The 26054-nt window shown below is 45.8% G+C and overlaps 2 protein-coding genes across 13 annotated transcripts in view; one reads left to right on the top strand and one right to left on the bottom strand.

Annotated features, from left to right (window-relative positions):
* AANAT (aralkylamine N-acetyltransferase) overlaps nt 1–3739 on the top strand; it is a 45593-nt gene extending 41854 nt beyond the window's left edge. For all 9 annotated transcript variants that reach the window (XM_083725982.1, XM_083725976.1, XM_083725981.1 and 6 more), the window contains 2 exons: nt 23–177; nt 2332–3739. In XM_083725982.1, coding sequence (XP_083582108.1) covers nt 23–177; nt 2332–2637 — 461 coding nt within the window. In that variant the 3' untranslated portion in view covers nt 2638–3739. The remainder of the gene's footprint in view (nt 1–22; nt 178–2331) is intronic.
* Nucleotides 3740–5456: 1717 nt separating this feature from the next.
* RHBDF2 (rhomboid 5 homolog 2) overlaps nt 5457–26054 on the bottom strand; it is a 59830-nt gene continuing 39232 nt past the window's right edge. For all 4 annotated transcript variants that reach the window (XM_083725822.1, XM_083725825.1, XM_083725823.1 and 1 more), the window contains exons 6-18: nt 24449–24577; nt 23573–23703; nt 22870–23076; nt 22453–22564; nt 20941–21015; nt 20172–20333; nt 19181–19287; nt 18989–19052; nt 16470–16564; nt 15863–15938; nt 15515–15615; nt 14194–14347; nt 5457–7185 (exon numbers count right to left, since the gene is read on the bottom strand). In XM_083725822.1, coding sequence (XP_083581948.1) covers nt 6766–7185; nt 14194–14347; nt 15515–15615; nt 15863–15938; nt 16470–16564; nt 18989–19052; nt 19181–19287; nt 20172–20333; nt 20941–21015; nt 22453–22564; nt 22870–23076; nt 23573–23703; nt 24449–24577 — 1833 coding nt within the window. In that variant the 3' untranslated portion in view covers nt 5457–6765. The remainder of the gene's footprint in view (nt 7186–14193; nt 14348–15514; nt 15616–15862; nt 15939–16469; nt 16565–18988; nt 19053–19180; nt 19288–20171; nt 20334–20940; nt 21016–22452; nt 22565–22869; nt 23077–23572; nt 23704–24448; nt 24578–26054) is intronic.

A 26054-nucleotide genomic window follows, 5' to 3' on the forward strand; every position in this document is an offset into this window, starting at 1 on the left:
CTCTCTCTCTTGTCCTCTACAGCATTCATTTCGGTGTCTGGAGACTGCCCCCTCCACCTGGATGAGATTCGCCACTTTCTGAACTTGTGTCCGGAGCTGTCGCTCGGCTGGTTTGAAGAAGGCCGGCTTGTTGCTTTCATTATTGGCTCTCTCTGGGATCAGGAACGACTCAGCCAGGTAGGAAACAGAAATCCTTTTAAATGCATCACTTTCCCATTACGTAACTGATGGAGAGAGAACATAGACAGACTCCGGCGTAAGGACACATCACCTTCTTATACTGATGGAGAGTACAATGGTACCTTGGTTCTCAAACTTAATCCATCCTGGAAGTCCGTTCTAAAACCAAAGCGTTCCAAAACCAAGGCATGCTTTCTCATAGAAAGTAGTGCAAAATGGATTAATCTGTTCCAGACTTTTAAAAACAACCCCTAAAACAGCAAATTAACATGAATTTTATTATCTAACAATACCATTTCTGGGTTAGGGCTAGGGTTAATTTTAGGATTGGGTTAGGGGAAGGATTAGAATTAGGGTTAGGGTCACTGTTGTTTTATTTTTTGTGATTTTGATTCATTTGCGGTTGGTTGGTTTTTTCAATTTGTTGTGTTGCTGCTTTTTCATGAGTTGCAAGTTTGTTGGCTTTGTGGTTTTCTGGATAGTTTCAGTTTTAATTTAAAATGCTCAGCCTCTGCTTCCCAGCTGAGAGATCCCCAGCCCTGCTCCTGCTTACACGCAAGTAGGAGTTGGATGGGGCTGCTCAGCTGGGGATGTGCAGGCTCCGTCACACTTTCCATTGAGGGGTTCGCGGCTGTGGGCTCCTTTAAACTTCTCTGCTCAAGGGAGAAGTTTAAAGGAGCCCCCACGTCAGCATCGGAGCCCATGTACCACCTGAAGGCAGCCAAACAGAATAGTTGCTGGGGTGGTGAAGGTGGAGGCAGCCCGGCAGCTGCATCAGAGAACCCCTAAACCGCTGCTGAGGCAGCTGTTGGGCTGTCTCTGCATTGCTACCGATGCTCCTTTAAACTTCTTTATTGAGGTGAATGCAGCCACGCACCCCTCAATGGAAAAGTGTGACAGAGCCTAACACCTCTCCAGGTGAGCAGCCCCATCCAGCTCCTACTCCCATGCAAGCAGGAGCTGGGGCACTCAGAACGGAAGTGTGGCCCTGAAAAAGGAAGTGTAACACTCAAAACAGAACAGTTTGGATTCCAAAAAAAGTTCGTAAACCGGAACATCTACGTCTGGGTTTGTGGCGTTCAAATTCCAAGTTGTTTGTGAACTAAGCTGTTTGAAAACCGAGGTACCACTGTAGTACAGGCTTCCTCAACCTCGGCCCTCCAGATGTTTTGAGACTACAATTCCCATAATCCCTGACCACTGATCCTGCTAGCTAGCATGGGAGTTGTAGGCCAACAACATCTGGAGGGCCGAGGTTGAGGAAGCTTGCTGTAGTACATATGGCTTGGGAACTCTTCTCTTACTTTTCACATGCTTTGGTGAATGGGCTAGTATCATGCTTGCCCCACACTTTAACATCCCTTCACTCAGCTGCTGAAGTTCATTCAGTTTTCACAAGCCAGTATGCTGCCCCACTGTGGAACAAATGTAATGGCGCTCCAACAAAACCATTTTTCATTACCCAGCAGTGTCTGCTTTAAAAGCCATCGTTGTTGTTATATTTATACCCTGCCTTTTTCCCTGATGGGACTCTAGAGGATTTGGGATTTTTGCAGGCATGAGCCAGTATGGTACCTGTACAAACACATAAATGCATTAATAAGAAACCACATTATTCTCCTTGAGAAGACTACTGATCAGGAGTCTTGCCCTGGAGCAGCTCTAAGGCAGATGCTGGATTCAGTGTGAAACGAGCATTTCACTTTTTAACATTCTGAATACTGAAGAGGCTGCACAGCTCTCTTTAAATTGGGAGTGGGTGAACCTGTGGCCCTCCTGTAGTTGTTGGACTCCAACTCCCAGCAGCCCCAGCCAGCATGGCCACGGGTTAGAAATGATGAGGTTTGCAGTCAAAAATGCCATAGGTTCCTCACTCCTGCTCTAAATATTAAAGCATTTCAGCTCTTTCTCCCGCCGCATGAATCTCATCACATTAGCCTAAATCAGGTCAAGTACAATGTGATTTGGAACCAGTGGCTTTCCCAATGCATGCCAGTCAAGAAACTATTTGATTCTTCATCATCATCATCCTATAGAAGAAAGTTGTCCCTTGTCTACTATAAGTAGTAGAGACAGTCTGCGCTAGGGTGTTAACAGTGGGTGGACCACATCTCTTAACAACCATCTTCTCTCTTTCTCCTCCCTCGGCAGGATGCTCTGACCCTGCACAAGCCTCATGGATCCACAGTCCATATCCATGTTCTGGCAGTCCACCGCACCTTCCGCCAGCAAGGCAAGGGCTCCATCTTGATGTGGCGCTACCTGCAGTACCTGTGCTGCCTGCCGTACGTGCGTCGAGCCACACTGATGTGTGAGGATTTTCTCGTCCCCTTCTACTCCAAGTGTGGCTTCAAGGCATTGGGCCCCTGTGAGATCACGGTGGGCTCTCTGACCTTCATCGAGATGGACTATGCCGTTCGTGGCCATGCCTTCATGCGCAGAAACAGTGGTTGCTGAGGAGGTGCCTCCCATTTCCATCCACATCTGGCTGGTGTTCTTGGAGGCAAAGAAGCCCAGTTTCCCAATGATTCCCACCAATGGGTCAGGGGAGTCCGATGGGTGGGTCACAAAGTTGCCAAGTTCTCTTCTCTGGGATAAGGAACTTCCACATCAGTGGTGAATTAGGCAAGTGAGCCTACACACACACATATTAAAGTTACTGATGGGTCCCTTTTTAAGAAGTTTGAGAACCACTGCAATACGCAGATTGATATGTTAACCCAAGCAACTCCTATCATAGCCATTGCTGCAAAGGCAACACAGATTTTAATGCGTAGTAGCGTTTTAGTAGCCAGTAATAGGTGTCGTAGCATTGTAACCTCACAACTGCCTTTCAAACTGGTAGCTAAAATGCACCCCAGTTGTCTTCTCATTTGTGTCTTAGCTGAATTTGCGCCCTGCAGCAGTGACCATTGTATACATGGGGCAATGAAAGGCAGTAACTGCTCTTTCCTCAATTTAGCTATGAAGATGACAACAGCATGACATGGTGGTGAAGTTGTAGCCGCTAAGCATTATTGCCATCAACTAAGGGAGCAACTAAGTGACTGTTGTTGCCAGTACACTATAGGTCTGCAGGTTAGAATTCGGCAATTTTCAGAGTAACCATTGACTGTCAACCAGGGCCCCAGCTGCCTTTCTGCCTTATGACATTGGTTACCATCACCCATCAAAATGGTTGTAAGACAAATGCTGCATCTATAACTATGAAGCAAGTCACAATATTGGCATATACAAATGCTTTCAGAAATCAAGCTTTCTGTTCTCAAAAGTGTAGTTTCTGTTGTAGCAGACTGCTTGCTATTTTTGGAATTAATAGAGCAATTAGGAAAAACATTCCTTGAGAAGTAGAATCATTCAGTTACATCTGCCATTTTGTGGAATTACTGTTTGCCTTTGGAAAGGAGCAGCCGTCGCAGATGAAATTGTTGTCTCTTTGCTTGCAGTGGAGAAACTCCATGTCTTCTTGCACTGGCTGCTCTGTTGTTGTGAAATGCATGGAATCTGTGCTTGTATATTCTGTAAAAATATGTATATAAATGTGGTCTATGTGCTAAAACCAGAGCAGGCTTCTTTCTTAGCCGAGTTCCTGCCCAGATAAGTATTTGCCTGACAGATAAATCCAAGTCCCTGTTGACAAGGGGCAAGCCACATTTGCTTTAGGGTGGTCTCTTTCCCTTTCTGGCTTTGACAAGAGCTACCCACAGCACAGAGGGTACTCCTACTCCCTACTCCCTCCTCCTCCTGCTGCTGCCCAGGTGCAACGAAGGTCTACAACTAGCAGGAGCAATGGATTTGTTAAATTTGAGGCTGTGCAGCGAGTACTTAACTCATTGCAGTTAATGTACATGCTTTGAAATGCAGTGACTAACTGCTGAAGCAAAAGCACTCGGCGCATGCCCCGAGAATGAGTATGTCCCTATGCCCCCGGGAGGACTGTGTCGATATTAGCAGGTGCTCATATGTAAGAGCTGATGATCATTCATGGTGGTGGGAGAGGAGGGGATGCTCATGTGTACAATGCTCACCACACTCACAGAGATAAATAGCACATGGTGGGTGGTGTCCAGCTGCTAGCATCCAATATGCTTCCTGACCCTCCTCATCCTTTTGATGTTTGGCGAGTGGGTAGGCGTTTGCCATGTTTCCTGTCCCTTGAAAGGTAAATTGGCTCCTTCAGCATGAACTAGAGGTCTGCATATCGAGTTCAAGGACAGAGTCCAACATGCATCTTCAGTAATCTAGTCTGCACTAAGTGTAAGGAAGGAATGTGCCCCTACCATGAAACAAGGCAGGCCTAGGGAAATGTTTGGAAGTTGGCAAAAACCACCATGACACAGCTTTCATAGTTGCATGCATTGTAGCTCAATGACAACAACTAAAGTAGAAATGCTTTTTAAGTTTAGTTATGGTCCAGTGCAGACATGGGCATTCTCTTGTGCTAGATTACCTACACATTACAGTTGCAGGGAAAGTAAAAACTGAGGAGCAAGTTTTGGATCCCAAAGTGATCTACTTAAGATGGGTTTCTTATATGCCTTTCTCATGGCCAGAGCAGGTGCCTGTTTTTTAAAAGCTCTGGGGTTGGGGAAGGATTTCACAAATGAAATAAGTGTAATCTGTTTGAGGTTATACTAACTGTAAAATGGCTGGATTGAAATGTATGTTATCTTGGTGCCCAAGGCATGCGGGTTAGCCCTGGACGCTGATCAACACTTGTAGCTCCTTCCACTAAGCAAGAAAAAGCATTTGTTTTCTCCCCCTCCCACAACCCTTTGCATGCCATTTTTCACTTTGTTGAGTCAGCAAATAAATAACGGGTTTTTTTTCTAAGAGGGTCTTGCTTTTTATACACCCTTCCTTCACCACTCCCAATTATGTAATCAAATCAGGCAGTGATAAGATGATGGAATGTAATTTTGTGCAGGCAATGGGGCAGGTTTAAGACCTGGATGGGAGGTGGAGAGAAAGGTTGTAAGAAGTTAAAAATACTTATATTGCGATCAGCTGAAGGTCCTGAGGGACATCCGAGTGGTATACAGAAGGCGGCTGGCAAGGGCACAGGGTAATGCAACTTGGGAAGTGGCTGGTTAGACAATGTGAGCAACATAAGAAGGCTAGGGCTCTTCCAGACATTAGCTGAATGACAGCTGTAGGTAGACCTAGATATACCTGCAATGGGGCCTTACCCCACGGACCTCCTGTGCTCTGATGGCAATCTCATGAAAACTTGCTAAATCTAGAGAACTGCAAGGAATTACACATTAAATAAAAGGGAGGGTTTGGGGTTTCTTTAATACATTTTTTTTCTTCGTAAACGCGTTCTAAAAATAAAGTCGGAGCAACAACATTTTGCAGATTTACCAACGTCTATTACGTGGGGCCACTTACAAGACAAGCTATTTCCATCCCTGGCTAAAAGGTTTACACAAGGCACTAAATAAATCACATTTCTAAAACACACACACATTTGCTTTTGATAAATTTAAATTTAATTTATTTAGACCAAAAATATCCTCCTCCACCCTCCACACAACAATCTCATCTGTTGCTACAGCGTGAGCCTGGCCTCTTTATCAGAGTGAAGTTATCCTTCAAGTCTGCTACAGAAATTTAAATTCACTCCGTATAAATACTGGACGAGGTACTAGCACTTCTTCCAGATGGCACAAGGTTTCTTTAAAAGCATCAACGCTACTTGCCAGAAAGTGTTTGGTAGCAGAGATCGCAAATGTAAAGAAGGGGCTGGGGAGAAGACAAATGCATATAAAATATCCCTTGGGCAAAAAAGACCAGGTTGTTTGTTTTCACAGTACAATTCACAGTACCACAAAAAGGCACTAAGGCAGGGAAGATTGCCACAAAGTCCAAGCACCATCTTGTGCCATAAGGCAATTAGGAAAGGGGCCCCAAAAACCAGGAGTTGAATAAAAGGAGGAACTTCAAGTAGGAAACCATAGACGCAGGCAGACGGTAAATACGAGCAGTTCAACAGGATGTTGCCTCATCACTAAAGTGCTCTTTTGAAGTGACTGCCTCCCAGGCCTCCATCCCACAAAGGACCTAGTCCTATGGATGAAGGATGGCATTGGCTGCTTTGGCAGCTCATGGAAAGGCAGAGCTTGTAGATTCTCTACTACATTCCAAATGGTTGGTGGTTATCTCAACATCGAAACTTCAGCAAAGATTGCCACCTGCTGCAGGCACTGTAGTGGAGAAGCCTCTCGTAAGAGACTCTGACTCAATTCGGACACCAACAGGGTGATGTTGCTTCAAAGCTATACCTCTCAATGATGGCTGCTTGGTGCCCAGAACTGTCAGAGAGGAACATACAAGAGACAGGTTGGCTTATGACTTTATCCCTTGCACCTAGGAGTTTTGCAAAAGGTAACAGGTCTTCTGCTTCAGCACTTGGAGCGTGAATGTTTCACGAGTGGTACAGGGAAAGCTGGAGAAGTGCAGATGCTTTGCCTTTTTTGACTGCCAGTGTTGCCTCTGTCTATTCCACTGCTGCTCAACATCCGACAGGTATCCCAAGTTTAAAATCCTCTCCTGCAAGCCCCATTCGACAGCCTCCCAACTCCATCAATGCAAGACCTGGTTCAGATCATACTTCTCGCAGAACCTGTCAGTGAAAGGCAGGCAAGTGAGGTGCTCAATCCAGTGCCAGTTAATAGGGTACACATAGAGCCAGATCACCAGAGATGCGAAGAGCCCGACGAAGACCAGCATCGAGACGATGATCATGACTCTCTTGCGGTACTTGTCCATCGTGCCAAAGGTGATGTAGGGCAGGAAGGCGAAAGAGAGCAGCAGGCCGCTTAGGAAGCCAAAGATGTGTGCAATGTTGTCAATCCATGGCAGGAGGCCGCAGAGGAAGAGGAAGAGGACGATCCCAGAAAGGTTCAGGAAAGCCTTCATGGGCTTCTCGAGGACCTGCCAGCTCTGGAAAAGCTCCACAAAAAGGCAGGCTAACAAGCCAAACTGGGATCCTGCAGGGCCCACCTAGAAGAGGGAAGGAGGAAAAAGAAACTTAAAAATAAATCACGCAAGATGCAGTCCGCTCTTAGGCCAGCCAGGCTTTCTCCTCTCTCCACAACAGAGAACCCTGGAAAAGCAAGTGGGCAACAGAGTCCCAGAAGCTGTAAGTACAGTGATTTATTGTGCTGCACAGTAAACTTACCGTTATTCTCATTAAGCTTTAATGGTTGGTTTGTTGATCAAGGGGAATGAGTATCGGTTCCACTGCAAGAACTTTGAGGTTCAGATCTTGAACCTAGGTTCAGTTTCATTTCCTCTGGGGCTGTGGTTTCAAATCCCTCAGATCACAGTGCCAAGAGCAAGTTTTGGCCGGTACCAGCAAATGTCTCAGGTGGGGCACATATTTGTACACACACACAAAGCCCCACATTCAGTGGGAGGAGAGCTTAAGAACTTGATGTTGCCAGTCAGGGTAGAGAGCACTGAGCTAAGAGGACAAAATGGGATGAAAGCAACTCATCAGGGCAACAAGTTGGGAGGTTGGGGGTTGTAATAAGCCGTGCTTATGACCCAACCCTTTGACCCCCAAAGAAGGGGTGGGGAAAATCTCTGGCTCTCCAGGGGTTGTTGGATTCCTAGCTGCCATCAACTCCAGTGGTCAGGGATGCTAAAAGGTGCAATCCAACATATGGAGGCCCACAGGTTCCATTGCCCTGGAAGGTAACAGCTTTGTGTTGTGTCAATTCCAGATAGCACAAGCTTAAGCATGTGAATTCTATGAATTTAGTTAGATTCTCCCCCTATTACATGAGTTTAGGATGGAAGTCTTCATCCTGGTTTTGCAAAGGTTGCACTATAATCACTAAAGATCTTCAGATGAAGGGTGGTACAGTATATAAATTTAATAAATAAAATAATAATAAGAAGAAGGTGGTTATGTTTTGCATGGCAGGGCCCTTCTGCCCTGAAAGATTTCTCAATCTGTGCTAAAAAAACTCCTTTTTTGGGAAGGGGGGGACCAAACATGCAAGTTCGGCACTTGACATCAAAGGGCATGTTGATCATTTTGCAAAAGATTCCATGCTTTATTCTCAATCTGATATTTGAGTTTTTGTAGGGTTTAAAAAATAATTAAAAACAGCATTTGGAATTCATGAGATACAGGTACGTAGCTAAGCAGATATGGCTGACAGTCCCTACCTGAAGGCCAGGCCCTTTGCACGAACGTTAACAAAAATATCTTGCCCAACCATGAGAGCTAAACATTTCCTGTAGCCTAAAACAAAGGAAGTTTAGATCTCAAATCTGCATCACCTACTTTCTTTCACATGGGCTTTGACTTCTGCCATCATTCAGCAGCTAATCCCCACTGTGCAAGCCACCTTCCCTGTCCTCAAACAGAACTGGACAGAGTCACACTGAAACTTTCCTTCCATCAGAGCAACACTTAGAAACACCAATATTCAGAATTCAGCTCATAGGTCTTGAGCAGAGCACAGAACTGCCGTCAAAATAAAGCATACTTGGGGTTCTTTGCTATGTTTTTACCTTGGTTTAGGCCCTAGAACTCATACAGCAAAAGAGAAAGGCCCGAGTCATATTAAAACAAGAGAGAAATTAAAGGTTATTCAAGGTTACAGTGTGTTTGTCTAAATCAAGGGACCATAAATTCACTAGATAATCGAGTCCTTGCCAGATATTTTGGCCTGCTGCTCCCATCAGCTCCAGCCAGCACAATGAAGTTGTCGTCCAAAACAACCAGAGGCCACTCAGTTGGCAAAGGATGGGCCAACCAGCCCCATGAAAGTCAGGCTATTGTGCTGGGATGCTAGAACTCAGCAAAGAGTGTGCAGCCCATTTGGCTGATTGGAGCCCTTCAGAATGGCCTTAATTTCCTTGTGCCTTCCCCAAGTGCTGGATTAAAGGAGATGGGGGTCCTGCAGGAATGGAATATTCTATGCTCTCCTCTGCCTGCACTCAGGGATACAGTCATTCATTCATTCATTCATTCATTCAATCAATCAACCAACCAACCAACCAACCACATGTAGAAGGAAGTCCTGTGGTTAGTATGCCCCATACATCCTGAGGGACATAGGTTAAGGCCAGGGCAATGTTTTCTGCAATTTTGCTCAAGAGCAGTAGCACTGCTTCATTTGGCACCAAGCCCAGAATTCAGAAACCTGTGAATAACAGGATTTTGTAGTAGTAGCAGTAGCAATAAAACAACAACACTACGAGGTATAATGTCCCTGTTTCAGCTGGGCTGGTTGTTTTGCGAGCATGTGGTTTTCGTTGTATCTGTTGTATTTTATAGAAGTTCTTAGCTGGCTTGAGGGTTCTGGTCAAAAAGCAGGATATATACTCCTCACGAAGATTGCCTCAAAACTAATGGGCAACATCTGGTGAGGACACAGAAGCTGGAGTAGAATGACAATGTCCAGTACAGCTCCTTGCCTAGAAGCAGAGTGAACTGAGTAAATTTCAATCATTTAGACCAGTGGCAGCATCTAGTTTTCCTAAGCACCAAGAGTTTGCGCCTTCTGTGCGCACAGAGTACTGGTAAAGGGATGTGTGTGTGTGTGTGTGTGCTTAGCAGTTTAAAAAGTTTCATGCCAGGGAACTAGAGTTGTGCAAAGTGATTAACAATAACCTCTTCATGTTAGAATGTCATTCATTTTGACAACCAAATGAAGAGATAAGTTTAAGAAACTGAAGGTGAAAACACTGCATTTACCTATAAAACGGTACCACATACGAAGACTGTAAATAGTCTGCATAATAAAGTATTATTTAAAAAACCAAAAAATGAACACTACCCAGACAAGTAATGGTACCTCTTCAATTATATTGTGCTTTCCAGTTGGCAGATCATTCCTTTTTTAAAATATGAACTTAACATAGGGCAGCCCCTAAAACCACCAAGGGCTGCCATCCTTGGTGCAACCACCAAGTCACACAGGTTGCATTAGCTCATCCCAGTTTCCAGGCAAATGCCCTATCAAGGTGGCCCCCCCCCCCCAGGCTGGTGTGCCTAAGGATGGAATGAAGCTGCAATGCTTGAGAGTCATTTCAGAAGGGGAAGGCTCAGGAGCTTGCAGTGACTCAGCAGCCGGCTGAGCCGGTGCCCCACAAGGCTGTAGGTGGAGAAGCTGCTGATGAGATCCAAGGGATTAGATGGGTGATCTCCTTTAGAGCCTGTCAGTATGTCAGATTAGCCACCTGCCTGTTCCATCAACTATAAAAGGGGGGTGGGCACCCTCACGTGTGAACAAATAGAGCAGCCAGCATGTGCTGGTCCAGCACATGGAAACCAGACAGCTGCAATTGCTAAAGCATCACTTCACTCCCACATCTGACTGAAGAGAATAAAACCAGGGAGGCTGTCCACAACAGCCAGCCAAAAAGAGGCACTGACACATCACTGTCAGCATCTACCTTGCTGTAAGCTTCTTAGTTTCTCATATAATGGCCTTCTTTTTTTTTTGCCAGGAGAGCTGAATTGCATACATACGTAGAATATCTATTTAAGTCTTTCTAATGAAATTACGTACAAGACAATATTCTTTGTCATTTTGCAGGTGCAGAGGTTTCTGCCATCCCTCTTTCTTCCAAACAGGAAGTCTAAAGTTCTGGTCCAAAGCACATTTATCTTCAAGTCAAGGCCCATTGGGATTATTTTTTTTTTAAAAAAACACACAACCCCACAGTTGTAAGCTTCTTTCACCATCCTCTGGAGGATTAAAGTGCAATTAGTTCTCCAAAGGGTTGATAAGACACTAGACAGCTAAAGGCTAATTCACACTAATTTTTGAAGAGTCACCATCAGTGTTATTGCATAGATGACTCCCCCCACCCCACAACATCCATACGAGTGTGTTGTGAAAGAACTCTCAGAGTAGTATAAACACACACATATATATCCCTCAGCAAAAAAAAGGGGGTGGAAAGATTGCTACACTTGCTCTCAAGGAAATTCTATGCCTCTAAATTGTGCACATCAGACAGAGCTTTTGTTTTGCCTTTAAGCAATGGAATTTCTTGGGGACACAAACTCAATAATCCTGGCCAGCAGCCCTCCACCTCTGGTGTTATCCCCCCACCTCTTAAGTTATTCTGGACTTCTGTAAACCTTGGGAGAGGGGTCTCCTAAGTCTACTGATACCTTCCTTCTTGTGTATGGATAATGCCATTTGAATAGGCACTCAAATAATGTTTAGTCTTAGTATAGATAGCAGTGGCGGTGAATCTTTCCCATATCAAGGGTTACATTCCATAATGAACAACTTTCTGGGGGCCACATGCTGGGGTGGGTGGGGTCAGAGGCAAAACTAACTGGAGCCACAAATATGATGTACAGTAGAGTACATTTTAGATACAAACAGAAGGTCAGGCCTACACACATAAACACCCCTCTATCAACTGCGGGAGGCAGTGGAAGACAGGAGTGCCTGGTGTGCTCTGGTCCATGGGGTCACGAAGACTCAAACACCTCTAAACGACTAAACAACAACAACATCCCATCCAGTCAAGCAAGGGGCATCACCACACATTCAAGTCAAAAGCACTCGTGGAGGGTTTGGAGCAGGAAAGTGGAAGGCTGTAGCCTGGAAGTTTCATGAGGGACACAACGAGGGGTCTTGAGGTTCACAAGCATCCCCTCTGGCCTGAGTTTTCCCAGCCTTGGTACACAGGAGCTGGTCACTGCCTGCAAGGGGAAGGCCCTTCCAGCTTGAACACCACACTGAGCCAGACCACCTTTGCTCCAGAGGAACAGGACATTGGAGAGATGCTTTATTACCTGACATTGGTTTGAGAGACACTCTTGAGAGCCCTTTGTGTTGAAGAGCATGCAAGAACACATACAATTTAAAGCTTGAGTAAAAGGATAGCTCCACCTTGCTGGCTGTAGCTGCTTATGACTCTCTGCAAAATCTCCTTTCTCATATCTTCAAGGAAACCAAAGCAGAGCTTCTTTTTGCTCTCACGTGCCTGGGCGATGTCAGGAGTCAGCTGGCAGCTGGCCAGCTGGCAGCTCACTCGGCGCCACGACATCATTCACCTGCAGTAACATCACCTTCACGTGGGCCGAGAGGAGCAGAGGAGGTGGGAGGATAAAGCTAAGGGAAAGCAGCTCCTGAAATAATCCCTCCAAGGCGAGGGAACACAACAGGAGGCCAATTTGCCAGATGCAGCTCACAGGTTTCCCTTTTAAAACCCCATTAGCCAGTTTGCTCCACAGTAAGATTGACAATGGGCCCAGATGTTTCCATGGCAGATGACACAAGTCCACCTTCATTTCTAAGCAACACAGGTGGGGGCAGAGGGAGTGTGCAGGGTGTGTGTGCGCTTTGTCCAATATCCTGGTCCTGCCATGCACCACCCTGTTCTTCCTGCATCAAGGCAGAAGGCCTGAAGGGGGCATCTGAGCAAGTTCAGACGAACACAACTTAAAAGTGTGCAGGATTTCCAACCACATAGAGGTTTCCAACAGGGGGTTTCCTAGATAGAAGCCCTCTTTAGACCTTCACAAATCGATGCAAATGCTGGGGCAAGGCTTGCATGCACAACCCTACCACTTCTTCGTGTTTTCTTTTCCAGGCATTCAAAGGGTTGCCAGAAGCAGCTCAAGTTGTTAGCCACCTATCAAAAACGAGTGCAGAAGAGGGCACTGACTCCATAATGCCAAGAGAGCTATGGGGAGGCCTACTCAAATATGCTGAAATATCAAATGAAACAAGCCCTCTTGGGACTGCCCGTCTCCAGACATCAAGTGGGGAGCGTATATTTCAATGTTTCCCAATGCACAGGCCTTTCCCTCTGTACACAGAAAGCCAGGAACATGCCTGAAATCCTAGAGAGTCACTGCCAGTTACTGTAGACAATACCAAGCTAGATGGACAAATGGTCTAACTCAGTAAAAGGCCGCTTCCTATGTCCAGTTTACTTTAAATTACGCCTGAGATTCAAACCAAACATGGCATTAACACACCACTTCCATACTTCTCTTTTTCTGGGGTGGCAAGAAATGTGAGAACATGTGTGGCGACTTCTGTGTGACTTCAGGAACTAAAGGTAGAGTTTCCAATAGGCAGACGTGGTGCAGGAGGGTGCAAGATCTGCAGCCACCTTATTTACATTGTTCACGGGGTGCCTTCCCTCGTCTTTGTTATCTCTCCCCCCCCCCCACCACTCAGCAAATGCTTCCTTCTTCTCTTTCCCAAATATTTTTAACACCTGAAAATCTGATGCTAAAATCACAATGGCATCGTACGGAGCACACACACTGCTCATTATCAACCTCATTTCTGCACTGTCAATTTGAGAGATTGTTGTATAGAAGAAAGGCATTCTTGCTGGCTGCTCAGACTTATCAAACCCCCTTCCCTTTAAACATAGGGATGGGGGAAACCTGCAGCCTGCCAGACCTCGAGGTCCTCCAAATCTCCATCACCCCTAGACAGCATAGCAAATGGTGAGGAATGATGAGAGTTGTAGTCCTACCACATCTGCAGGGCTGCAGGCTTCAGGTCTTCCGGCACTTCTGATTCCATGGGCATGCCCAGTTTTGAATACAGCTGGGGCATTTTCTACTTAGGTTGTCATGCCCAAGAGGAAGTCACATGAAGACAAAATGCTGCCGTATGGAGTGCTCCCGTTCAATTGGTCCAGCTAGCCCATGGGTAGGCAAACTAAGGCCCGGGGGACCAGATCCGGCCCAATCGCCTTCAAAATCTGACCCGTGGACGGTCTGGGAATCAGCATGTTTTTACATGAGTAGAATGTGTGCTTTTATTTAAAATGCATCTCTGGGTTATTTGTGGGACACAAGGTCTGAGGGACAGTGGACCAGCCCCCTGCTGGAAAAGTTTGCTGACCCCTGAGCTAGCCAGCCAGCCAGAGCCTGCTGATTTCTCCTTCCTGAGAGTGCATCCATAAGAACTGCTGCTCAGATAAGGAGTTCACTATTTAGTCACTCTCCTAAAAAGGGGTTCTAACCTCACCACTGCATGAAGGGAAGGTGGCACTTACCTCTGCTCTGTATGGAAGGAAGATGGCACTCGCCAGATTGCCTGTGATGCCACTGAGTATGTAAATGATGGAGATTCTATGCCAGCCTGCCAGCTTCTCCAAATCCCTGAGGACTGTCATCTGAAAGATCACCGACACCAGGCAGTGGATAACCCTACAGGGCAAAGACAGACGGATGCTTTGCATTTGAGCTCCTAGTTGGCATCGCAACAGCATTCCTTCCTCCCTTCTTATCTGAGTAAACTCACAAGTAATATCCGTCATGCTAAATGGGCCTTTGGCAATCCGGAAACAGTGGCTCATGTTCTCCTGTCCTGTCCCCTTTATAAAGATCTGAGGAATGGGATCTTACTTACCATCCCAGGCCGCCCATCTGAGGCCACATTGTTCTTTCTTTTATCAGATCAAAATGATCAGACAACAGCAAAGGTTGCTAGGTTTATCGAGGGTGCAATGAGATTAAGGGCCACTATCTGAACGATAATCTTGGTCATTTGATTGCCATTTTTACCCATTGCTGTCTTTTTTATTTGTATATATTGCTTGTTTTATGTTGCCATGGTCGTTGGCTAATGTGAATAAAGTTATCTATCTATCTATGGGCCTTTGGCAATTTGAGAAACATCTCTGGATTTGCGCAAGTGGTTGTGAAGTCGATATTCAAAAAGGGACAGTTTGTCAGGGCACGTTGCCAGGACTCAGTCACAGAATCAAAGGTCAAATTTAGAGGGTCGGGAGGGGGGCAAAGGCCCAAGGATAGGTTAGGCATCCTTGCAAGATAAAGTCCTGAGCAATAAACCCAAGACCATAAATCCAGGCCACAACCAGAAGAGTCCCATTTAAACTGTCTGGGTCAGACTGACAGAAACAGGTGTGTCAGTTATAATAACAAAATAGGAATCCAGGAAGGATGGGGTGTCACAGAAACAAAGTTAGAAGGTGGAATGTCTCTAGAGCCTGAGATTCCTAATGCAAAAGAAATTCAGGCAGATTTCAATCTGTTCCTTGCAGCTTGACAGGCAAGGCGGGGCCAAAGGCACCTGAAACCAGTGATCAGCTGGAGTGGTACACTGGGCAGAGTGTCTAACAAGGACTGGGGAGACAGGGTTCAAATTCTTAATCATCCACAGCCACCATCTCTCTGCCTGACTGACCAACGCAGCAGAGTGCTGGGGAGAAAATAACTGCACAAGGTCTTGAAAAATGTGTGGAATATAAAAGCTTCAATGAAAAGGCTTTGACAGGCAAAACAAAGAACCAGCCACAGAGCCCAAAAGGCTCAGACCCAAGGCACTGCACTCCCTACAATCTTCTCACCTACCCTGCATGAAGAAATAAGGACAACCAGAGTCTATAAATCTGATCAGGACTCTCTGGGTTCCGAAACGGCAAGAGGCCACACACCTCATCCATGCAGTGTACCTGGGGGGAGGGGGGGAGAGAGAGAGAGAGAGAGAGAGAGAGATAGAGAGAGAGAAAGAGAGAGAGAGAGAGAGAGAGAGAGCGCATTAAAGCATGGAACTCTCTGAACCCAGTTTTGCTGTGATGGAATTGATGTTCGTTCACCTTCTTACTGGACTTTCCTAGCATGTAAGTGGTCATATTAACTTCAAGCAGGGGCTGAACTTTAAGAGGATTTCCCACCTACAAACCCTGGGACATTACTTGCCTGTGAACAGAGAGTTGCTTCTTCATGAAAGTAGCCATGCATGAATTCGCAGTACTCTCGGGTAGTGATCTGACAACTAGTAAAAAGAGAGAGAAATGTCGTTATAGGGGTTTAGTTCCTGTGGAAAGTCTCAGTTAATATCCCCTTAACAATCCAAAGTATGTTTGCTTTCCCTGCTCAGTCTTCTCCTACACAGGCCATTATGCCACACCCCCCCCCCACAGCAGCCTTTTTGGATTTACCACACCCCATGGCAGCCATTTTGTGACTGGTGCCCATGCTACTTCCTCAAAATTCCAAATCTACTCACTGGCCAAAAAACATTGGTGATTCCTAAGTTGAAATTATTTCTTCTTTTACCTACCTAAACCTAAGGAGCTAGATCTCAGGATTCTGACGATACAAGCTTTCTAAAAGCTCAGCTCTGGTGTTGCTGAGTGTCCTTTGTAATTCAGCATGTTAAGAAAGGATAATTTCCCTTAACTGACCTAGGATTGTTAAGGAAGCTGACTGGATCAAAGGCAAGTCCCTACCTAAATAAGAGAAGCAGGCAGGTCAGTGGCTGCTAACACCATCACTTAGAGCTGCATGAGACATGAGTACTTACCTGCCTTTGGTTCCAAGACAGCATGGCCTCCCTTTAATGTCACAGTCAATATGTAACAACCCAGTGTGGTTACTTTTGGCCTGATCAGTACATATCTGTAAATAAAAGGTTTATAATTGGAAGAAAAGGCTTTAAGTAAATCCATGTGTAATTTGCCTTCAGCATACTTGCCAGTTTTATCATTTAACCATTACTGTCAGTTACTACAATGACCTACCAGGTGACAGACAGACTGGAACACAACCAAGAGGATATCCTAAACCTAAACCAGCCCATAATGCACCCAATGATGCAGGGTTCCAATTCCGATCGCCCCTGACAACTGGCTAGGTTGTTTGGGGCTGATGGGAGTTGGAGACTAACAACATTTGGTAGGGGGCAGAGGTTCTCCTGTCCCTGTCCTAAACCAACAGTCCTCTTAAAATTGTTTGCACATCTAGTATAAACTCAGGTTCAGGGATTCTATGACCCCTAGCTATTTTCTCATGACTAGTCCTCCAGCCAGAGCACATTATTTTCCAACAGGCAATCACCAAGCGGAAAGATTTGCTAGAAATTTGCTTATTTATTTATAAAATTGCTATGTGTTATGCCTATCGGTATGGTTGCTCGAGAGCGAACAGGCAAGATCCCCACTAGTCTTTCCAAAGACTTTATTATTGGTGCAAAAACATTTACAGTGCACAACGCCTCAATTCCCGGTCTTGCTCAGTCACTAGCAGAATCTGAGAGTGGGCGGTCCTTAATCTTTCCCCAGCAGAGTAGTCTGTTGACCCCCATCCGATGCCTCCCCTCTCTGCGCGAAAACCTACTGCACAGGGAGGGCTTGGGTAAAGGGGGACCTCCCTCCCCCTCACTTTGCTCATGCACCGTGTCTTGGCTCTTTCTTGCATCCTCCGAGCCCTGCAGCTCTTCCCCACTAGAGGCGGGGCTTCCCTCCTCTGCTGAGGAAGTGCTGCTTCCCACAATCTTTGGAGGCTCCCTGTAATCCAGGGGCCCTTTCACCTCTTGCCTCTGAGCTGATGGCGGTTCCCTGACACTATGCCTCCCTTCATCCGAGGATCACAGGACGGTTTACAATAGGAAAAAACACACCAAAAAAAAGACAAACATAGCAACAAACAATACCATCTACCAACAGTATTTAGTTTCGTGTGGGTTACAACAGAGAGGAATAAAAGAGGTTTGAGTAGTACCATTTCATCATCAACTAAACCAGGATTCAGCCATCATGAGTCATTAGTCAAGTGTGGGTGGGAACATGAGAACACCACAGTTTATCATTCCAGCAGGTACTACCTAACTACAGTAAGTGTTTGTGCCTTATCTTCTGTCCAAAATTTAACTGACAGCAACTAGGTGGAACATGTCCATGTTTCTAGGGGTGTGAATCATGATATCACCAAGTCCTGGGCTGTGATTTTTTAAAAAAGCTTACTAGAGTCTATAATCCTACACACAGAAAGATTTAGGATCCGTTTCACTGGAAGGCAGAAGGAAAATGGAAGAAGAGATTGGCATTTGAGTGTGTGAATTTGCATGTACAGTGGTAGAAGAAGAAGAGTTTGGATTTGATATCCCGCCTTTCACTCCCTTTAAGGAGTCTCAAAGCGGCTAACATTCTCCTTTCCCTTCCTCCCCCACAACAAACACTCTGTGATGTGAGTGGGGCTGAGAGACTTCAGAGAAGTGTGACTGGCCCAAGGTCACCCAGCAGCTGCATGTGGAGGAGCGGAGACGCGAACCCGGTTCCCCAGATTACGAGTCCACCGCTCTTAACCACTACACCACACAGGCTCCCTTGGTACCTTGGGTTACAAAAACCTTGGGTTACAGACTCCGCTAACCCGGAAGTAGTACCTCGGGTTAAGAACTTTACATCAGGTTGAGAACAGAAACTGTGTGCCAGCAGCGCGGCGGCAATGGGAGGCCCTATTAGCTGAAGTGGTACCTCAGGTTAAGAACAGTTTCAGGTTAAAAATGGACTTCTGGAACAAATTAAGTTCGTAACCAGAGGTACCACTGTATGTGCACATGCAAATACATTCCTTAAAACACACACAGAGACACAATGCACAGCTACAGCCTTCCTCCCTCTTCCTCCACCTTTGCATGCATCTATAATTAAAGGGGGAATCTCAAACCTCAAACCTTTGTCTTTCAACAAGACCATCTCTGTTAAAGTTCAGCCTTGCATGCCATGCAAAAGACTAGCGTACCCAAGTCTTTCCTTGCTTGAGTTTGATGGACAGGGATGCATGCATGCAGCTGCATGCAGTATATGTCCAATGCCTTCCTCAGTGGACTGTCCCATTCGTAAGGCAGTCTCCATGAAGCAGCTTGGACTTCGCATTAGATAACAAGGCAGCCAAAAACAAATCACTTCTGTGTGCCCCCCCCCCACCCACCCACTCAGCAAAAGTTTCTAAAAGGGCATCCACCTCTGTTCGCACTGTACAAATATTTTGCAAGATAAATTAGTGCCGAACAATTTAAGGAAGGAAGGAAGGAATATTTACCGGCCACTTGGTGATGTCATCGGGCCAAATGTGTGGCAGATTTGAAGCTGGTTCCTCACAAGTCCTGTTGGGGGACAGATAGCCAACAAGTAATGAGGGGTTACCATACACAGCATCACCTCCCCCAGCTCCACTATAGCTCTAAACATATGTACCCCCTCTCCCCCCCCCCCGCCACATGCCCCTTCTTACCTGGGATCCTGAGCACACACAGCTCCTGAAATCCTCTTCCGGCTGGAATTGTTGAGGTCAAAAGCTGGTGAATTATCTGGCCACTTTACAAAAGTAGCCAGAGTTTCCTATGCGAGAAACAAAGAAATGACTTTCTAAATTTCTCTCTCACTCATACATACATACATACATAATTAGTGTTCATATATCACACACACACTTTTATTTTTCAAAGGAGCAGAATCGCACCAGAGAGGCCTGCTCATACAAATGTTCTACCTGACACAGGAAATATTTTCTTATTGGCCGGGGACATCACTGAGAATGTGTTACCTCAGGCCCGCCTTCACCAAAGCATTCCAATTTTAAGACATGAAGGTAAAGGTAAAGGGAGCCCTGACCATTAGGTCCAGTTGCGGACGACTCTGGGGTTGCAGCGCTCATCTCGCTTTACTGGCCGAGGGAACCGGTGTACAGCTTCCAGGTCATGTGGCCAGCATGACTAAGCCGCTTCTGGCAAACCAGAGCAGAGCACGGAAACACCATTTACCTTCCCGCTGGAGTGGTACCTATTTATCTACTCGCACTTCGTGCTTTCGAACTGCTAGGTTGGCGGCAGCAGGGACTGAGCAACAGGAGCTCACCCCGTCGTGGGGATTTGAACCGCCGACCTTCTCATCGGCAAGCCCTAGGCTCTGTGGTTTAACCCACAGCACCATTCTATGAATGGTTTTGTAAATCTGAAACAATCATTAACTTCTCTGGGCTCTGGCTGGTCACATAAATTGCAATTTATCCAAAATGTGAGCAAACAATACTGATGGCAAAGGGGCATTTTCCTACTCAAGTAGTGCCCCTCTGCCTTATCATCCAGAGAACTGAGACCTCTCATGGCATGACAGATAAAGGCACCGTTAATGCAGGGCCATCAAGCCCAAGATTGAAATATTATGCCAACGTTTAAAGGAGTTAGTTGCCGCTACCAGAGAAACCCTGACGCAATTTCACTCACCGAGCAGTCCACCTGCAGAGTCTGAACACAACCAGAGTTGTCATTCTGGACGCAGCAACCTGACTCACGTTCTTGATCCCTCTCTTTCTGGATCAACTTCTCAATCTGTTGGTCCTTCCTCATGCAGGGAGAGTACTTGGCTCCCAGGTGGATCAAGTCAATCTGAAACGAAAAGGGGTGGCGGGGAGAGTCACAATGAAAAAAAAGTTTGGCACACTAACTTCTCAATGCCAACGCTGCCACCCCGGCATCATGTCAGCCTCATCCATATACAGTGGTACCTTGGGTTAAGTACTTAATTCGTTCTTAACCTGAAACTGTTCTTAACCTGAAGCACCACTTTAGCTAATGGGGCCACCGTCCTGCCGGAGCACGATTTCTGTTCTCATCCTGAAGCAAAGTTCTTAACCCGAGGTAATATTTTTGGGTTAGCAGAGTCTGTAACCTGAAGCGTCTGTAATCTGAAGTGTATGTAACCTGAAGTGTATGTAACCCGAGGTACCACTGTATCAAGGCAAGCCAAAGTTACTCTAGGTCACTTTGCTCCTCCCTAGTAGCACACAGGAGAAACAATCCAACATCCCTGTTTTAGTTTTCTGTCCAAACCAGCAAATCATGCTTCATTTCACTCCAGACAAGCTATGCTCTAGTGTAAGGCAAGCTTTATAGGGGTGTGGATGATTCAAGGCACTCTGAAGAGCCGTACACTGAATTTCCTTTAAACAGCATGATCTCAACAAGGCAAACGAAACAGAAGCACAACATTTACCGAGCTTGGGCCAATCCAGAAGTTCTCTTGCTGCATGTACTTCACACTCTCATAGACGCCTTTGTTTCGTAGCACCTGTAGACACAGCAGAGAAATTCCCTGGCTAAGAGATGGGGCAAGCAACCAGAGACAAAGGACAGATCGGACTCCCCCTGCTCTGCCATCAGGGAAGGCAGGTGGGATTCCATGCCAAGCTAAAGGAGGCCTAACCCAAAACTTTAGCTGAACTGCATTTGTGACCACAGTGTCACACATCTGGCAGCATACATTCAATTCTTGCTTGTTTAGTGTCAAGTTATTCTGTTTAGATATGCTGGTATTTCTAATTGCAATTTTTTGCAAAGCTTTTGACTCCCAGATAGCCAGTTCACTCTACAGCAGTGATTCCCACTCTATGGGCAACTTGAAAATTGCTGAGGATCTTGGCAGACCACTTAAATGGTTTTTCTGCCTGTGGCAGCAATTGTAGTGCACAGTGCTAGGTGCTGTATGATTTTAATTGCTTCTTGTATTTCTTGCAGATCACATTTTATTGTGTTACAATTTGAATTCCATAGGGTTAAATCTGCAATACAATAAATTAAAAGAAGCAATGAAAACACAATCAAATATAAATATGAATACTGAATGTGATGGATGTGCCGTCTTTTGTTTTCAACCACAAATCCGCAGACACTTAGCCAACCACCTTAATGAAGCTCACAGGCCATGTTTTTTTTTGGGGGGGGGGCGGGGGAGTCCAGAGAGCACTGCTATTTGTTTCTGCTTGATAGAGGGCTGCCTTGGTAGACTCTGGAAATGCCAACCACTCCAAAATGTGGCAGCACTTGGCCTGTCGTTTGCAGCTAGTTTTAGAAAAGCCGTAACATGTGTGCTGAAAGCCCTACACTGGGAGACAGACAGTTTCGAGGTACAATCCACAGTGCTGTTTTTGACCTTCCAAGTCCTAAGAAGATTGGGTCCAGGGTATATTGCAGAATGCCACCAACTGCACGTGTGCTTGTCTAATACTTGGCTGGTAAAAGAGGGAGAGCACTCTAAGTGGTGACTCCTTCATTATGAATATACTTAAGAGGTCAATGTTATCTCAGATCTCAGACTCTTTATGGCAGGGGTGAGGGCCTGGATCTGGCCAGTGGATAAGATTCTTAACTCTCCCAGCTGCCACAGGCCAACATTGGTTGACTGACAGCCATCAACGTTCAACAAGGTCACTGTAACCATTAATTAGCTCATCAGTGGTTGCAGCAGCCTCCTTTGAAGGCAGGCTTATGAGATAGCTGCTGGTTGCAGCAAAACATTTGGAGGAAGTGCTTCAGATGCAATTGGTTTTCTGCAAATGGAGAAAGTGAACCTCTTCAGCTGCACTAGGAACAGCCCTGCAGGATCACACCGAAGGCCTATCTAAATTATTTGCATTGTAGTGATCTGATGTTTTTAATTGTTATTAGCCACTCTGAGGCTTTTTAAAGGATACTACTGTAGAATGCCATTCACATAGTTAAGACTCACCAATGCTGTTGTCAGATGCTGGGCAAAGCCAATGGGAGCAATCCCATAGGTGCAAATGATCAGAAGGGTGATGATGATATGGACAAAGGTGATCCAGTAGGTGAAGTAGGGTCTATTCACGACATGGAAGAAAAGGTGGGAGAGGAGACAAGCACCATAGGCCATGGTTATTCCTAGAAGAGCTTTCATTAACAAAATACGCTTAGTAATGTACACCTCGAAGGACTTTGCCTGAGATATGCAGAGACACATCTAATCTGACATATAGAACTGAAGGAATGCACAGCAGCTAGGAACCACTGTGGAACCAGGAGGCTTTTTGAAAGATGGCCAAAGCCTTGTTCAGACTCATGCAAGCAGATGATGGGTTATAGTGATGGCGGCAGCATGCTTTAAGTGAGCAAGTCATGCTCCCACCTGTGGCTGTCCGTGAGCTCCAGCTGGGAGCGCACCATGCTGCTGATGCTCCGCCGATACGTCCTGTTCAGCCACTTGCCCACCACTCCCAGCCCGTAGTATCGCTTCTTGCGGTCGAAGGCAAAGTGTTTCACCCGGGAAGCAATCCGCTTGCCCCGTTTTGGACCAGCTGCCACCGCTGGCAGACCCCGAGAAGGTCCTGCCCGCCTGAAAGAGAAGAAAGGGCTTATGTGATTTGAAGTACGGAAGCAGCAGATGCCCAAACTGAACCATTCCTGGATACCAATGATTGAAAATGCTTCTGTCCCCACAGCCCCCCATAAATATAGAGGGTTGGTTTCTTCTCCTGTATTTTAGGAGAGCACCCATTTGCTCAGGCATCAAATGTGGTTTTGTTTTGCCTCCCCTACAATGCCCATTCCCATCCCCCAGATCTTTCTTTGTCCCTGCTGATATGACAAAGCAGGGACAAGGCAAGCCTCTTTGGCAAGAGGATCCACAACCAGGGGGGCCACCACCAAAGAGGCAGTTTCTTGGCTAGCGAACCATCGCACTGTAGGCATTGAGGATAAATGTTTGCCTTCACTTCCATGCAATGCTGCTGGTGGCAATCTCTTAGATATGGCTACAGGCTGAAGAGACTTGCAGAAATGCATTGCTATGAAGATCTTGGGGCCGTTCTGAAGCGGAACCCAAGACTTACTGAAATGGCTGCTCAGCATCAGGTGGCTTGCCATCCTCTGGCTGAGGAAGCCCTCGGAAGTAAGTGGCAGAGAGGGGTGGGGACTCAAACACATCATCTGGCATGGAGCACAACTCATCATGAGCGTCAACCTGCAAGAAAGAGATACAGAAATGTTGGGTTATATCCAACACTGCTTCTATCAGAACAACAGACTTCTGCTTGTGCAATGGAACTTTCCCCCTTCTCTACTTCTCCCTGAAGCCTCCGCTCCCCACACACCCTCAAAATCTGTTCCAGAGGGTTGGAGGAGCTTCCAGAGCAGATTTTGAGGGGAGATGGGGAAGTCTCACTGGAAACAACCCTCTGCTTGTCATTGTCTAGTTGGCAAGAACTAGTCTTGTTAAATGACCGACATAGTTGCCCAACTTTATGAGAGCCACTGGAACAATGCTAGCTGCAGCACCATTGCAGGCAGTTACAGGAAACAACATGCTCACGTTCCAGACATTGGTCAATTAAGTCTCTCTTAACAGACGATGGGAAGCTTTGTGGCTAACAACAAGACATGGATCAATTGTTTAAATGTTACATTATTTTTGTTGGCTGGTTTCAGTGAATGCATTGTGGCTGCTCCATGGGGAAAAAGCAGTACATAAAAATGAAAGAAAACAACTTCGGCATCTCATTAGGCAAGAGGGGAGGGATGGGAGCGGGGATTCAGTAAAGCTAAGATCCTCCTACAGCCAACAGAGGGGCTTCATTGAGAAATGGTCGCAGTTCTTTCCCCATGAGAGATTATGGTGGTGGTGGTAGTCCTGATACATCATCAAAGGTGGGGGAGGGGGAGAGATCTTGGGAAGGGGTGCAGCAGGGAGGCCATGGAACCATGCTTGCCTTACTGAAGAACGAGGAGTCAAACGTATCCATGCCATCTACCACATCCTCATCCATGAAGCTGGGATACATAAAGCTCTGCTTGTTGCACCTCCGCTTTGGTGCCGAGGGCTCCAGAACCGAACGACCCTTTTCAGAGAAATCAAATTGGAACAGTGAGTAAGTTCGAAACACTTTCTATTAATAGTCGAGAGGTCCTGGTGTTCGTTACTGGGGTGCTGCCCTTTCGAAGATGGAAAGGGCAAGATGAAGAGTTCACGCCGAGACTCTTGAACCTACAAATATGGGTTAACTGAGAACAACACACAAGAGCAACACAGTTACACCAGCATCCTGTTCGGCCAGACTGTTGGGATACAAGCCAATTGCACAAATATCAGGAGGGTAGCTTTGCACAGAGAAAAACCAAACACTAATACTGAATGGCTTCCAAGCCGGTTGTTCTCAGTCCTAGCCTGCCTCACTTCCTCTGAGCCATACAACAGCATCACCTGGTGGTTCTTCTGAATTATTATTATTTTCTTATGGATAGTTTGTAAACTGCTTTTTCAATGTTTGCGTATGGGGAGGGGGAGGGGAAATGCTTCAAATAAGCAAATAAAATTAATTAATTAATAGCTCGGGTCAGCAGATCACAGGATTATGTCCCAATCCATAGCTGTGTGTCTGTCAGGATTTCCAATGCTTCTAAAAGTTTGATTGAAAGCAAGAGTGTTTTGAAAAGATCCACCAGTTTGACACTAAAAACAACACAGAAGAGCAGCAGCAGCAGCAGCAGCAGCAGCAACCAGCTTACTTTTGAAAGTTCAGAATCAAAAAGCATTGGCATCCCATGCCATCTGGAGTAGTCTATTTAAGTACTGAATTTAAAAGTTGAAAAAGGGGCTTGGAGATGCCAAGCAATGCACCCACCCCAAGGACTAACAGTGCAATCCTAACCATGTCTACTCAGAAGTAAGTCAAACTGAATTTAATGGGGCTTACTTCTAGGGAAGCAGGGTTAATTCCAGCCTTAGAGTCTAAAGCTTCTCTGTGCACAAGCAGAATGGATTTATGTTTGCACTTTGGGCTTCCCCTCATGCTCACAAAAATCTGCTCTGGAGGGTTGAAATTATAACAACTATTTAAAAAGAAAAGGGGAGCTCCATTGTCTGAGTGGAAGTGCAGTTGCACAACACTGGATTCTGCCCAACGATCACTGGCTCTTGGGGTCTCACTGAAATTAGGATTTGGTATCAATTTAGCACGTTTTGCCAGCTAAATGTACAGTATTATCAATGACCTTGTTTGCGAAGTAGGAGCTTGTGTTGATCCTACAAAACAAGTTTTTCTTTTCTGCTCGCGGTGATTATAATGATACTATTCCAGCCTTTAAAAAGCATGTGTTGGGGTGGGCCTAGGACATACTTTCATATTGACATATATCATATTTTATTCCACACCACCCACAAAAAACCCCAACCCACTCAAAAAACTTTATCCCGCATGGAGCTTCATGGAGCCATGATATCAGAAGGAATAAGATTACTTGGAAAGAACTGGAGAATACTAGGATTTCTTTCTTTTGTTTTTCACCCAATTTGAAACTTCTGAAGAAGGACAACAC

The sequence above is a fragment of the Podarcis gaigeae genome (assembly GCF_964106915.1).
Source record: "Podarcis gaigeae genome assembly, chromosome: 2".
Classification (NCBI taxonomy): domain Eukaryota; kingdom Metazoa; phylum Chordata; class Lepidosauria; order Squamata; family Lacertidae; genus Podarcis; species Podarcis gaigeae.